The sequence below is a fragment of the Typopeltis vanoorti genome, chromosome 18 (genome assembly GCF_054136105.1).
Source record: "Typopeltis vanoorti isolate ZY-2024b chromosome 18, IOZ_Tvanoo_1.0, whole genome shotgun sequence".
Classification (NCBI taxonomy): Eukaryota; Metazoa; Arthropoda; class Arachnida; order Uropygi; family Thelyphonidae; genus Typopeltis; species Typopeltis vanoorti.
In genome coordinates this window covers 86,966,339-86,983,384 of record NC_143566.1, presented here as the reverse complement: position 1 = coordinate 86,983,384, position 17,046 = coordinate 86,966,339, and the positions used below count along the sequence as shown (strand labels likewise).

Below are 17,046 nucleotides of genomic sequence, written 5' to 3'. Positions count from 1 at the left end.
GAATTTTTCTTCATTTTATTAATAAAGTTTTCTTGTTATAAAATGCATATTTTCCTTTGTTAATTCTTTTATTTCCATGTCACATTTTCTTGTATTATACTACCAAGGTATTTGTATTGTCTCACTTGCTGTACACTTTCTACATTCATCATCACCTTAATACTTCCTTGTTTCTGGAGACTCATTCTTGTTTTCTTTGTTAATTTTAATACCATATTTCTTGCATATACTTTCAAATTTTTGTGTTAGATGCTGTAGTTCATCTTCAGTATTAGCTACTATTGTTTGATCATCTGCAAATCTAATATTTTGTATTGTTCTTCCTCCAATAGCGATTTTTCTCTTTGTCGAATGCTTTTATTTCTTCTGCAAATACAAAGAGTGTCAGTGACAGGTGACATCCTTTTCTTACTCCTGCCAATCACATTTTTTGTGATTAGCAGAGGAGTTTTTCCTACTTTTATTTTTATTATGGCAGTTTAGTTAATATATAATTCAACTATTAACCTTCGATCTCTCCAATCTAAACCTATTTTGCGTAACTCTCCCATTAGCTTTTCCATTTCACCATGTCAGATGCTTTTTCAAGGTCAATGAAACATATGAACTTCTTTATTTACTTCTATATCTCTTTCACATATGGTCCTCATTACTCCAATTACATCTCTAGTTCCACAGTCTTTTCTAAATCCAAACTGATCATCCTCCAGAAAATACTCCACTCTATTATATTACAATCATAGATTTAATATTCTTAGCAGTACTTTAGAGGTCATGAATATTCTTATAGTTCTGTAGTCACTGCACTTAAGATTGCTTTTCTTTTCAATTGGTATAAGAATACTCCCTGTGAAATCTTTAGGCCATTCTCCTGTTTTTAAATGAGGTTGCGTAGTTTCCATGTTTCTGTTATACCTTTTGTCCTCCAGTTGTTTTAGGATTTCACTAGGTATGCCATCCATTCCTTCCATCTTTCCACTTTTTGATTCCTAAATTGCTTTTTCTATTTCGCTCTAGTATTTCAGGACTCTTCTGTTGAGATTTCATTTTGCTCTTCTAATTTAATTTTTGTTGGTCTTTCATTTTTTTTGAATAAAGTTCTTTGATATATTCCTTCCATCTGTTGCCTTATATTTCAATACCATAAATTAATTTTTATTATCTTCTAATGGCAGATTTCTTGTGCTTTTCATAATATTTAAGTTCTTTTGCTTTTTCAAACATTTTATCGTATTGCCCCCTTTTATCCATTTCTTCAATTACTTTACATTCTTCTTTTAACCATTCCTCTCTTGCTTTATCAGTTTCTCTTCTCAGTTCATTATTTAATTTTTTTTTTTTTTTTTTTTTTTTTTTTTTTGCATTTATGCTTTGTATTTTGCTGCCATCTGTGTGTGTGCTGTCTTAACAGTCAACATTGTTAACTCATCACCACTTCCACCTGCTGTTAATATTCAAGCACTCGGTTGTACCGTCAGTGCCACTTATTCCCATACTTACATTTATGATCTTTTGCCTGCTACTGCTTACATTCAATGATATTTCATAATCCATAAGTGTGCTATACTACTTGCACATCTGAACTCTCATCTTTCTTAGTCTCTCCTCATGCATACACACTGCATTCATGGCATTTCATTTTTGAAAAATCCCTGCCACTTGCATTTGTCTTCTTGTGCAGACTTAAGTTTCATCCCATTTTACTCTCTCTCAAAGCTGTACACACACACAAAAATTTAATGAATACAGAATTATAACTACACCAAACACTGCCTACTGATCATAACTATCATATAATATATATTAAACTGTTGTCATTGCCTCATACAATTTTAAAATTTAAACTTGTTTCACAGCGATCTTGATGAACACAGCTCTTGGCCACCTAGTGGCCAAAATTTATATGAATACTAAAGAAATTAGTCAAAACACTAATTAGCTATATACAAGACAGTGTTTTAACTTATGAATCTGAGAGCCAGGTTAGAAATAACTTCCAAACTGGAGACACCAGAGTTCTGAGAACGATTAGTAGAGTGAACAGATGGCATCAGTGGCAATATCATTTTAAAAATGAGGGTTTTAGAAACACTTCCCATTGTTAGCATTCAGCAATGTGTTGCAGAGCTAATCTCAGATGATATGGTTACTTAAACGGAATGGGTGAGGAAAGCCTAGCAAAACAAGTTCTTTGCTAAGTTGGCACGAAAAAGACCCAGAGTAAGACAAGATGTAGGTGGATTGATGCGGTAAAAAGTACCTTAGATAAGTATGAAATCTGATTGTTAGTCTTAACAGATTAATTTGGAGGAAAATTGTTGATTGGATGTTAGTACTACATGAGTTGCATTACTATTTTATATAATATCCTATACATCCCCTGAAGGTACATATCAGGAATTTGATAGCAAGTGTAACCTGACTTCTCAGAATTAACCATCCATGCCCTGGAGGGTCTTTGTTAAGGATGTTAGTTCTTTTTTCAGTTAGTTTGAATTCTCTCTATAACCATCTAGTTAAGTGCTGTGTGTTTGTCATAGTAATTTCTTCTTTGAAGATGCTGGATAGAAAACTGGCAAAATATTAGTAAGTTCAATGAACTATTTTTACTCTTGCTGTTTATAGATTGAAGATACTATTTCTGGTCGCTGATTAGTATGATTTAAAGGTAATAAGATGTCAACAAGATTGCTTAATTTATTATGACTATGCTGCTTATTTTAAGTACATTTAAGCTTATTTCATTGATTAGAATGTATGTGTTTAAGTATTCAATATCATAATGCCTACCTTTAGCATAGCTGTATTTGCTGACCAGTAGTTAATTCATAGTTGTTTCATATAGACACTAGTGTTTCCTGATGGACAACCACTTAATATGATACTTGATGATGGTGGTGATCTGACGCAGTTGGTTCATGAGAAGTACCCACAGTATCTACCAGGTAAGTATTCAAAACTGTTCAATTGAAATATTTCAACTGCAGCATATTTTAAAAGTATTAACTTGAAATTTTTATAACATATTCATTTAGTTTATAAACATTAACCACGCTACCAGCCAAGACATCTAAGACGTCAAGGTTATCATGGATGTGAAGTGCATATTAAAATTGTAATACCATTGATATTACATTGAAATATATGTTGGATACGAAGCGTATGAGGATACATATTTGATCCGTGGCTGGTAAGGTGGTTAAACTACAATCAGGCTGAGACATTTGAAAAAATCCTTTGATAGTATGTTAGAATATCTAGCGGTATTTTATTTATTTTTAATGGTTCATATCTTTCAGTTATTCTGTCTATATTATGAAAAATTTTTAATATAAAGGATTTTTATCCTTTATTTTAAATTCAAATAAATTTTATAAAATCACAAATCTTGTTAAAAATGAATGTGGGTCCTAATGACATCCTAAGTTTGGTATTAATCTTTGAACTAAAGGGTATCAGCAAGATTGCTAGACTTTGGAAAAAAATTTTTTTAAATATGTATGGTAGATGAATAGGCTATATCCCTGCATAGCTTACTATTACATATTATGCCATTTACATGGAATAGTATGTAAATAGTATTCCATGTAAATGGAATACTATTTACATGGGAGACTCCAGGGAGTAAGGGACTTGTTGAGGGTGTCAATATATTACATACGGCTATCATACTTATTCTTGAATTCATTCACACTGCTTGCACAGACATCCAATGGCAATTCATTCCAATCATGCACCACCATATGAGAGAAAAATTAGCCCTCGCCCACTTAGCAGCATTCATTCTCGGCTTCCAAGGATGCCCTCTTGTCCTTTCCCCACCCTCCATAAAATAAAAAATTTCATCAACTGAAATTCTGTATGAATCTTTCAGAAGTTTGTAAGTCTTAATCATATCATCTCTCTTTCTCCTGTTTGCTAGTTACTGCAGTATACAGTATATCTGTCTTCATAATCAGTATTCCACAATCCTGATATCATTTTTGACACACTCCTTTGCACTTTTTTCTCTCTCTTGCTGCTGTTATCAGAATCACCATGGGGACCAGATCTGTACACGCTAGTCTCGAGGTTTGTTTCAGCATTGGCATTATTCTCTATATTGTATTTACAATTTTTGCTATATGACCCTTGAACTTCAACTGTCTACTAAAACTAAAAGAACCCTGGTTTCATCAGTTTCTTCAGTCATAATCCCATCAATATAATACAACATAAGGTATCTAATCATTCCAGAGCTCATGACTTTACATTCACTGACATTGAACTGACATCCATTTTCCCATGCCCATAATTCCAGCCTATTCAAATCATTCTGCAAGTACTACATATCAGTAGCATTCCTGATTACCGTACTTATCTTTGCATCATCAGCAAATAGCTGTATGTTGCCTGTCAAATCCTTCCCAATATCATTAATGTACAGATTGAATAACAGGTAGACCAAGGACTGATTCTTGTAGTATGCTATCAGTTACTGTAAATCTTGTAGACTTGCATCCCCTGTGGACCATTTTTTGATATGTCTGTCAGCCATTCTTCATCATTATCAAATTCCTGCAATGTACCCTCAAGGGGTGTGCAGGATATGATAGCACTACATGAAAAATTTACATCATTACTAACTTCCTATCTACAATTTTCCTCCAAATCAGTCTGTTACTTGTCAAGACTCTAACATTATAAGATCTTATATTTCTATCATCTAAGGCACTTTGTACTGTATCAATCCACCTATGTCTTGGTCTTCCTCTGGGTTGTTTTCCTGCCTTTACTAATCACTTAAGTCATTAGTACCTACTACAATTGCAATCTCATTTACTTTTCTTTTTTGTTTTTGAATTGCTTGCATTATATTTTTAATTTTTGCTCCTGGAAAACTAAGTTATAACCTGTCAACAGCATGTTACATGATAGTTGCCATACCAAATAACGTCCTTCTTTTCAAAAATGTTACTTACCCGATTCTGTGCTTTGTTGCTTAATTTTCTTTTCCTCCCTATGTTCATTCAAATGCCTCTTGACTTTCTGTAATTCCTACATCATCTCTCTGATAATCTGCTTTTATTTCACTAATTTGGAGGTTAATTCATTTTCACTAACCTCTTTAGTGGGGCAAGCCTTCTTGTTCTCGACTTAGCTGCTCTTCTTAGCATTGCCTTTGTGTGTTTTTGGCATCATTTTAAACTATTTATTATTACGATATAACAAATGTTATAAAACGCAAATCTGCACTAATATACTATCAAATTTTCTAAGTGAAAAGCACAATAAAACAGATAAAAATCACCAATGTTACAGGAGCTTTAAATTTCAAATTTAATTTAATTTAATTAAATTTTTTTTTTGCATGAAAATTGTAATTTTTTCTATACTGTCCAGAATGCTGAAATACTCAGAAGTACCTTTTTTTTTATTCTTTAAGGAATTAGAGGTGTTTCAGAAGAGACCACGACAGGGGTTCATAGTTTGTATCGAATGCTTAAAAATGGAACTTTAAAGATACCTGCTTTTAATGTGAATGATTCTGTTACAAAGGTAAGTAATATTTGTGGTATAATGTATTTAAAACTTGTGTGTTTTGCTGATTTCTCTTATATCATAAGCAAAGTTGATTTCGGATATGCGAAACAAACTTTGCCTATCAGATATCAAAGTTAGGGAATGTCAGGCTGCAACATTTAAGGTGACCAGTCATGTGCCATGGGATTAGTCCTTTTTCCAATGTTATTCAATCTTTAATGACATTAAGTACTTCACCAATGACATAGCTTATGATGCAGAGATAGGCAGGGTAATAAGGAATGTGACTATCACCTTTGCAGAATGATTTGAATAGGCTGGAATTGTGGGCATGTGAAAATAGTTGTCAATTCAGTAGATGTAAAGTCCTGCTCTTAGGTGTAATTATATTTGTGGGATTATGCTAGAAGAAACTGATCAGGCTAGGGGATCTTAGTTTTGGCAGATAAAGTTTAATTTCAATGCCATATTGCAATACTTTAACCTTGATGTGTAAAGATAAGGATGGCATTTTGCCTCTTTACATGCTCTTGATAAAAACTTCACTTGGACTGTCATGTGCAGGTTTGGTCTGCAGGCTTCTGTGGTGATGCTTAATACACTGGAGAGAGTGCAAAGACTGTTAACGATATTGTGATTATGGAATACAGATTATGAAGACCTATTGACAATTTGGAGTGGTGACACTAGCAAACAGGAGAAAGAGGGGTGATATAATTGCCTTTAAAACTTTTCAAAGAATCACTTTAGGATAACAATAAATGGAATTTTTAATTTTTATGGAAGGTGGGAAGAGCACAAAAGGGCATCCATGGAATTTGAGAATGATTGCCGCAAAAGAGGTGAGAGCTAGATTTTTTTCCTCTCATAATAGTACATGATTGGATTCGTAAGTGCAGGCAGTGCAAATGAATTCAAGAAAAGGTATGTGACGGACTCCCTGGGTGTCTTTTAATAATATTTAGAAGAGATAATTCTAAATTTAATTTGCTATCTTCTAAAATTGTACCTAGACAGCTGATTTTATTTTTAGATGCTCCATTGTACATGCTGTTGATGTACATGTTTCTACTTATTTTTATGGTTTCTTTTTATTTGCAGATTTTCATACCAAATTTGTTTGGTAGATTTTAGTTAGTGTTAATTTATCCTGAATTTATTAGTATACATCTGCATAAAGAGCTTAGTTTAATATTTTCAGCTTGGCTTTCTTTTGGATGGAAAGCTAAACTGGAGTATAAAAAGAAATAGGCTGTGCAGACTAAGGTATTCCAAAAGAATTTTATTATGCTGCAAGTAAGAGAAAAATGAACATGAAAGAATAACTTTAGTTAATTGTAAATGGTATCCGTTGTGTTCAGAATCAAATGATTGTTCAAATAATGAATTTCTGAGATCTATTAACTTGGTAATGTGAATGAGCTTCGAGAGCTATTACTTAACCTGGATAAGAATTTGACAAAGGAACAAATGGGGTATTATCATGGATGCTAAAGGAATATTTGGCCTAATTGGTGAGGTTCTTAATGTTTGTATAACTTGAGTCTAAGTTCAGGAAAGATCTCTGATTCAAATGGAAAGAATGTATAATAATTCTGTTGTATAAAGGTACAAGGCTAAAACCACTGTCTAATTACCAACTTATTAGTATCTCTGGAGTGGTGGTAAACCATACAGGAATTGTAAATAGACAAGCTGTACTTTGCTAGCATGTGTTTATTAAAGAAAGGTCATGTTTAGCAATTTGCTCTAATTCTATAATGTTGCAGCTGTGGATGATGGAAGGGATATACTACAATACTGAATTTATCATGAATTTATGGGATTGCAATATAAACTGACTTAAATAAGTGGGTTGCAGCTGACAGACAGGTATCACTGATATATAGGAAGAGTGAATCTGAAGAGTGATCAATGAAGTATATCAGGGATCAATCCTTGAACAATTGTTGTTCAATCTGTACACTGATATTGGGAAGGACCTGATAGATTTTCAGTGGAAATGCTATATCATCCTTCACTGCCCTGATTGCTGCAGTCATAGAGGTTATTATAGTCTTTATAAATTTATTACTATAATAAATATACTATAAATTACTATATAATATTATATATACTAATATATAATATAATATATACTATATAATATAATATAAAATTACTATAATAAATAAAATAATAAATATACTATAATTAAATTACTATAAATTTATTATTGTCTGACCAAGTGAAAAATAAACTTTCAACATCTTTCTCTAAATCCAGAGTAATTTAATAAAAAGGTGGCACACCATTTGGCAGCTCCTACAGGAGGAGATGACCTTGCTAATGCTTCTGCCTGGTATCTCCACTTGGGCCTGACTCCCACTGAAGAGACCTCAATAAAAGTCGAAACTAGTCTGGGTTGTGGCCCTTCCCTTAATTCATAACATTATACATATCTGCAAGGAGATGTGTTTTGCATTATGGGAGATACTGAGATAAGAGTGTTGGTAGCTTGCTCCACCTTTGCAAGGAGTTGCCTGGTGTTGTACCACTTTACCCCCGTCCTGAAGATACTTTCAAGCGCAAACTTTGTTTGCATACACTTGGATAAAGGATTAAAACTAAATTTATTATAGAGGTTACTGATATATAACACTTTCAAAATGATCTGAATAGGCTAGAACTGTGGACATATGGCTGTCAATTTAATGTTAGTAAGTGTAAAGTTATGCTGGTGGGATGCAGTTTCTATGGCATATTAGTGGGATGATGCTACAAGAAACTGAGGCTAGGAATTTTGAAGTTCAAAAGTCACATAGCAAAAATTGCAAATACCACTTGGAGGATAATTGCACTGTTGAAGCATTAATATGTATGGATAAGGAAGTAGATTTGCTCCTTTACAAGGTTTTGATGCAACTGCACAGATTTCGTGTTCTGGGTTTGGGCAGGGGGAATGAAGGGACTGTAGAAAAGTTGCAAAAAAGAGTAACAAAGATATTAGGATTATAGTATGAAAATATATAGACTTCAGATACCAGTAAACAGGAAAAATTGGTGTAATACGATTGAGGTCTCATGAAAATCTGAAAGGGCATCTAATAAAAATTTTCATTATATGGAAGGTGGAGGAGAGAATACAGCAGCATTCATGGAAGCTAAGTTTGTGTTGGCTTAAGAAAGGAATGAGAACTATATATTTTTTTTTTTCTCATAGCAGTGAATGAGTGCAACAGTTTGAAATGGCAAGTGCATATAATGTAAATGAGCTCCTCCTTCATTCCTGGTACTGTGGAATAGTCTTTCCCCTGACGTATTTCCCAAGGAATACAACATATAGGCATTTAAATCAAATGTAACCAAGTTTCTCCTTTCCCAACCCACTACTCATATACATTTATAATGTACTATAGGTTGACCAGCCAACCTCTTGTATATGGGCCCAACATAAAAAAAAAAAGACTCTTTCTTATCTACCCTATTTGGCTTGATGCTAACTTGTTCTTTTTAAGTTTCATTTTTTATGCATACGTACTTAAATCTTACCTGAAACATGTAGGTGCTATTGTCCAGTCCTGAATTCTGCAGTGTAACTTTTACACTGAGGTAGCTTAAGTTTTAAATTTAAGGAATGCAGAGCTGTTAACCTGATATCCAGTCTTTGTTTCATGGTATACTCCCATTAATCACCTTAATACTGAAAGAATAATGGTCTGGCAATTTGGGATTTAACTGACCAAATGGTATTTTGCTTTGGCTTAAACTAGAAGATAATGGTCACCTGTTAAACAAGATTTTCTGTTTTCTTCAGGAAACTAGGGTGAATAGTGAAAAATAAGAATTCAAGATAAGCACCACCATCAACATAATAGTTCAAAGGAAAAGAACTGGTATTAGAATTAGAGGGGTACCATATTGGCATAATTGGTGTCTGAATAACAAACACGTTATATTCAGGTATTGGTCAGGGAAAGGAAGGACTACTTATGGTGTTCAATGCAAAACATCAAGATAATTTTCTTGAATGGTTGGCAGTTTCAAGTAGTGATACGGGCAAAAATTGGACAGTAAGACTTATTTGTGCCTATAGTCCTACAGTAGGTTCTAAGAACGTGGAGAAATTTGAAGGCAGCTGAGTTGGTAATTGTTAGAGATCTAAAAATTTGGAAATGAATAGTAGACAGTAATGTTTTGTGAAATTGAGAGAAAAGAGCAAAGCTATAAAGTCGAATTCTGTTAAGAACACAATCATTTTTATCTTCCAACATAAAGATGTGCACAAATTCACATGGAGAGAAGATGCAAAAAAATTTGGTTATTGTTGAAAATGATATCTTCATCCTGGTTTACGAAAAGAGTATATGGGGTATTTGAAATATCAAGTGATCATTTGGTTTTGAGCAGTATGAGATTGAATATTGTATTGAAAAATTTCAGTGGCAAACTTAAGTTTTCATGCTTTAAACAATAAAATGAATGAAAACATGAACAAAATGCAGAGAAGTGTGTGAAGTTTTTTGCAAGGATACAAAAATGCAAACTACATGGTGGACTGAGGAAGTCAGATGCAGTCCTCAAAAAAGTCCAAAGTTCTTTGCAAGTAAATCAACTTGTACTCAGAGAATACAAAGAAAAATGTTAAAAAGCACTGCATTAAAAGCACTAAACCAGTCATGGGAAGACTATTTCCTGAGATTAATGTTCTGTATTACTAGTGTTCTGGAGGCTATTGAATAGATTATAACTGTAGAATAATACTGTAAAAGGCATCAGATCTGAAGATATTCTAAATGTCTGAGGTAATTACATTGAAAGACTGTTAAATGAAACCAGAAGTGACAGAATTGGTAGAAAATGCCAATCCTGTGGGAAGGCAGCTGCAGTAGATATTTGCCCAGAAATGCTCGTATGTAGGGATATAACCCCATGGAAGTATTATCGTGAGAATAAGAACAAGAGGAGTTTTGAAATATATACAGTGCAGGCTGGAAATGTTAAGAATGTTGTATGGAAGGCTAAGTTGGAGTATGAAAAGAAATTGGCCACAGGCTAAAGGCAACCCAAAAATTTTTATGCTGTAAGTAAAAGAAAGAATGAATGCTGAAGAATAACTTTATGAAATTCAGACAGTACCCTTGTGTCAGAAGCGAATGAGTGTTTACTTTGCCAAAATCTATCAACCTGGTGTATGTAACATGATGCACAATGCTATCATTTCAAGAGAAAAAATAAACACAAGGTTCATGGCTATTCCATAACCTAGATAAGAATTTGGCAGTAGGGATAGATGGAATATCAGCATGTATGTCAAAGAAATGCTGATCTAAACTAGGCCCTTGACATGTTTGCATAATTTGAGTCTAGCTCAAGAAAGTAAGAGAAATGGGAGAAAAGAGAACCCCATTGCACAAAGGTGGTGCAAAGATGATGCGCGTGTCAACCTATCAGTGTCTCTAGAGTGAATGTGAAGATTTTAGAGAAGTTGGTAAAAATTTGCATACAGAAATGGGTAGACGAACAAGCTATAATTTGAAAGCAACAGCATAGGTTTACTGGGAGTTTTGTCTAAGCAATTTGCCTATATTTTATGTTGTGGCCGGGTTAGATAATGGGAATGGATAAACTTTGATACTGTTGGAGACTTTGCTAAGACATTTCATAGGATATTACATGAAAGTCTGCATAAACTGAAATGGCATATTTGGGGGTAGGGTGGAATCTGCCAGACCTAAGGTGACTAGTCATGTACCCTAGAGATCAGTCCTTGAACCATTGTTGTTTAATCTATATATTAATGATATTGGGAAGGGCCTGACGAGGTCTTCAATTCTTTGCAGAAGATAGTGCAATCAGAGATACTACATATATATGTACATCATAAAATAAATATAATAAAATAAATACAAACAATAGCTGTCAATTCAATGTTAGTAAGTGTAAAGTTATGCTCTTTGGCATTGTGAGATATCCAATGCATATTATATTGGTGAGATTATGCTTGGAGTAATTGAAGAAGCTAGAAATCTTGGAGTTATTAATGGTGGGTAGCAAGTTGATGTTCAAAGGTCACACATTGAAAATTGCAATGCTATATTTATGCAAATATAACTTACACTTTTTTCCCAAAATTAAAGTTAAAATCGTGGTGTGAGATATGCAGGGATTTTCGTAAACTAAAGTTTTTCTGGAAAAAACTAAATTGACATTTATAATTAAATCCTCAGTACTCATTATAATTTATAATTGTACACATTATTTATAAAATGAATCTATTTAAATTTTATTTATCAACATTATTTACGTGATCGGCGGCTCACCTTCATCATGCGATATATTGGAATCTTTAGTGATAATGCTTCTGTAATTAAATTACAACAGTTTCATTATTGCTTGTCCTTTTATTATTTTGGAATCATATGATCTTTGAGTTTAAAACAAACACTGTAACTTGTTTCTCCCTATTTCAAGCAAAAATTACCAGTAATTTACAAGACTTGATGTAATGAATGACTAATGAGAAATGAAAGTGGAGTGTGAGACAGACAGCGGTTGTAGGCTAGTAGAGATGTATATGATTGCTGAGCTGAAATGCTAATTCTCAACTGGATTCCAAAATATCTGAAACTGTCATAACATTCACTATCTATTTCTTAAAGTTTTAAACTTTTTTGTGTGTGAGGAAATTCAAAATTTGAATTTCTTTTTTTGTAAATTAAAATCAGGGGTGTGAGATATACACAAGGGAAAGTTATATTTGAGTAAATATGGTACAATCAGAGAATAAATGTGGTGTTGAAATGGATATTGACACCACTGGATAAAGAAGTCATTTTGCCTCTTTACAAGGCCTTGATACAACTGTACTTGCAATACAGTGTGTAGATTATCTTCTGGCTTCTAAAGAGAGGAAAAACTGTTGAAAGGATGCTAAGAAGATATTGGGATTATGGAATGTAAATTGAGGACAGATGGAGAGTAGTATGTGTACTGCAGACACTGGTAGACAGGAAAAAGAGGGATATGATAAAGGTATGTAAACTCTTAAGATGGTGTTATAGGATATTGGTTGAAAATTTTTATATGGAAGGTGGGGAGAGTAGAATGGGACAGCTGTGGAAGTTTGTGTGCAGTTATAAAAGGTGTAAGCAGTTAGACTTTTCTCACAAAACAGTTGGTGCATGGAGCAGCTTGCCCAAAGTTCAGTGCATCTAGTGTAAATGTTCAAGAGAAGGTAAGGTATGACATCTGGTGTGGGTGATGTATAGCCTCCATCAATGAGGGCTCAACTCCCTGGAGGTTTGTTAATGTTTTATCGTGACTGCATAGCATAATTCAAAAGGCCTAGCCAGAAGGTCAAATTCCTCTATTTGACCTCTATTTTCAGGTAAGATTTATGCAAGCATAAATCTTACCTGAAACACCTAGTAGAGAGAGAAAAATTGTGGAAAGGAACTTGAATGAAGTGCACCAAGTAAAAGGTTGCAAGATGAGATTCTCACTATTAAGACAAATAGTTAAGAAATCATGGGAATATTATTATTATTTGACACCTCCAGGGAGTTCAAAGACTCATCGAGGGAGGGCACCTGCTCTACAACTGTCTCAACCACTCAATCCACCAACTGACCGCAACTGCACCAACGCCAACCACCGCACTAGTATTTCCACAGACAACACAAACTTCCATGCCCACTGCAGGATTCGAACCTGCAGCCTTTTGGCTGGGGAGCGTATGGAATAGTGGTTAGCGTTGGAATATAACAAGGATATATATTTAAGGTTTTGTAGCTCTAGAAAATCATGAGGTGCAAAGAGAAGAGCTGTTCAAAATGTTACAATTGTATAAATGGGACGTTTATATTGAGTAATACTCAACATATGTCTCTGTATTTGAGTTGTAAGTTAACACTAAGAATTAGTGATACAGAAGATTATTTGTAAAAAATGAGGCAAGAGTGCACACTATTACAACTGTTATTCATTTGTATGGATCACATTATGAATGAAAGTAGCATTAGGCCTGATATCAAAATTGGAGATGTCACCTCTTATCATATTCATAAATAAATCCAGTACAAGTCTGTAGTATTTCTTAACTAAAATAACTGCTATAACAAATTTGGTATGAAAATCAGCAGTAAAAGAACATTGACAATAGGTAGGAATACTGAAGACATTCACATTCTTATTGGAGAACCTATAGAGCAAGTAAAACATTTCAACTTTTTATGTAAAATTTTAGTGAGAACAACTTAATGACCTTGACATGTATACATGTCAGTTGCCATGGGTGCAAGGTTCATATCCAAATTGAAATTCTTTTGCATCCATATTTCATGGATACTAAGTGCATGAGGAGTGATATTTCATCCATGTTAACTTTGATGTGATTAAATATGGAAGAAAACAGAAGCAGTGCTGAAAGCATTCTCTTTACATTCTCTCCACAGTATTTTTTTTTTTATTTTATTTTTTTTATTTTTTTATTTTTTTAGTAAAAAGCTATTTTAGCTGTATTAAAAGCTGAATGCTTTCTGCCACTGTTCTTTGGACTTTCTCTTTATCCCACGAATTTCATTGGTTGATGTGAGACCACCACTCTGCTTGTCATGACACACACACATGCCACTTGTAGAAACAGTTCAAATTTCATTTGAGAACAAGCTGTCCTAAAAGGTGACCTTCATCATCATCAAATTCCTGCCATGTACCCTCAAGGGGTGTACAGGATATGATAGTACTACATGAAAAATTTACATCATTACTAACTTCTTATCTACAATTTTCCTCCAAATTAGTCTGTTATTTGTCAGGACTCCAACATTATCAGATCTTATATTTCTATCATCTAAGGAACTTTGCACAGTATCAATCCACCTATATCTTGGTCTTCCTCTGAGTCGTTTTCCTGCCAACCTGGCAGAGAACACTTGTTTTGCTAATCTTTCCTCACCTATTCTGTTTAAGTGACCATACCACCTTAGATTAGCTCTGCTAACGCATTCCTGGATGCTGACAATGTCAAGTTCTTTCCTAATATCCTCATTTTTAATGATATTGCTATTGATGCCATCTGTTCACGCTTCTAATCTTTCTCAGGACTCTCATATCTGCAGTCTCTAGTCTTAGGTTAAGTGTTTTACTACTGACCCAGCTCTCAGATCCATAAGTTAAAATTGGTTTGAATACTTCTTGTATACAGCTAATTTAGTGTTCCGACTAATTTCTCTCTTATTCCGTATGAATTTATTCAATGACTTCCTACCATACCAGCTTTGTTGATTCTGTTGCCTATTTCCATATTTAATTTACCATCTTCACTAAAAATCTTGCTTAAGTAGCTGAAATGTTTTACTTGTTCCACAGGTTCTCTGTTCACAATGCAGTTGACATTTTCAATGATTCTGCCTATTTTCATTGTGTTTGTCTTTTTATTGCTGACCTTCATACCATATCTATTACAACAGCTATTCAATTTAGTCAGAGAATATTGCAGACTTGTAGCGGATTTATTTAGAAGTATAACATCATCCGCATAAAGCAAAGAGCTGACATTAACATCTCCAATTTTGATATCAGGTTTAATACCACATTCCTTCATAATGTGATCCATATAGATAATGAATAACAGAGGGGATAATGTACATCCTTGTCTCACACCAGATTTAACATTAAACCATCTTCCTGTACTTCCTTCAATTCTAACTGCTGACTCACAACTCAAATAAAGACTAAGTATTGCTTGATATAATGCCCCATTGACACCATATAACTGTAGGGTATTGAATAACTTCTCTTGGCACCTGGTCATATGCTTTTTCCAGATTGACAAAACTTAAATATAGATCTTTGTTATATTCCCATGCTTTCTTAACTATTTGTTGTAAAGTGAAGATCTGATCCTGACAGCCTCTATTTGGCCTGAATCCAGCTTGTTCTTCACCAAGCTTTTTTCCCACAATTCTTTTCAACTGTTTCTCAAGTATACTTCTTGCATAGATCTTACCAGGAACACTCAGTAGGGAAAAATACCTCTGTAATTCTCACATTCAGTTTTATTTCCCTTTTTATATATGGGTACTATGAGAGCTCTACTCCAATCATCAGGAATTCATCCCTCTGTCCAGGCCTTCTGAACTATGCAATGCAGCCACTGCAAGATTTTTATACCACCATACTTCAGCATTTCTGGTCAAATATCATCTACTCCTGCTGCCTTTTCACATTTCAAACATTTGATGGTTTTTTCTACTTCAAGTATGGATATGTAATCCTGACTGTATACTTGAATGTTTTTACCACTGTGCTATCACTTTTTGTTTCATTTAGCAATTTTTTTGAAGTACTTACTCCGTACCTCAAGGATATCTTTTTTTTCCTGTTTTCATGTCACCTTTATCATCTCTAACTCCTTTTACATCACTCTTTTCTCTATTTCTAAGCTTCTTCAACAACCTCCAGAATATCTTACCACCTTCTTGATATTTAATTTCTATCTTCTTGCCAAAGTCTTCCCATGACTTTTGTTTAGCTAGTTTTACATCGTGTTTAGCTTTCTTACACTTGTCTCTGTATTCTCTCAGAGCACAAGCTGACTGTTTTTGCCAGGAACTTTTGATATGCTTTCTTCTTTTCCTTCAGTGCCTCTTTAACTTTCTGTGTCCACCATGGAGTTCTGATTTTTCTATCCTTGCAGACAACCTTGCCACACCTGGCTGAATCAGTTGGTGTTTTCTTCAAGCTTTCCACCGAATCTTCAAGGTTTGGTTGCTGTTCTCAAACTCTTTCATTTTTTCTTAAATAATCTTCGTGTATTTTAGTCTACAGTTCACATCTGAGAGCTGCTCAACTTTTATTCTCTTTAAAACTTTTTTACATGTTATTCTTCTTTTCAATATGAAATTCAATTTTATCCTGCTCAAGACTAAATGGTGATCACTTCCAATTTCAAATCCTCTGTACACTCTGGTGTCCTACACCAGGGAGAAAACATCACTATCAACAATAACATAGTCATTGAGACTTTTCTTATTCCTTGCCTCTTCTCTCTATGTGAATTTGTGCACATTTTTATCTTGGAACATGGTGTTAGTAATAACCAGTCCATGTCCTGAGCAGAAATCCAACAGGTATTTGTCATTATTATTTGCTTTGCTCTTTTCTCCAAATTTTCCCAAAATATTTTATTTCTGACAATCATTTCCTACTCTGCTATTTAGATTCCCAACAAGGACCAACTTTTCTAGATAAAGAGGATATAATGCCAGCGGAAATCATTTATATTGAACTTATCAATATGTCATTGCGCGGTTAGCCTAGTGGCTTTGCGCTTCGCAACCATATGCCTGGGGAAGGAGTGTCCTAGGTTCGATTCCTGTCTACGATGTGAGGAGCTTAAGGATCTTCCTCAGCCATAGCCAAGTTAGCAGGTCTTGGGCGTGGGCAGCAGGGTTTTTTCCGCCAGTTTATGTGGGGTTTTTCATCCCGCAAGCAGGCAAACCGGCCCCGTGAACCCACAGGTTACAGTCATAAATACTT

General features: G+C 34.2%; 1 protein-coding gene across 1 annotated transcript in view; it reads left to right on the top strand.

The window, feature by feature from the left end:
* Ahcy (adenosylhomocysteinase) overlaps positions 1-17,046 on the top strand; it is a 136,949-nt gene that overhangs the window by 49,761 nt on the left and 70,142 nt on the right. Inside the window, exons 4-5 of the mRNA XM_090408641.1 lie at positions 2,846-2,945; positions 5,426-5,538. Of these exons, the coding sequence (XP_090264767.1) occupies positions 2,846-2,945; positions 5,426-5,538 (213 nt within the window). The remainder of the gene's footprint in view (positions 1-2,845; positions 2,946-5,425; positions 5,539-17,046) is intronic.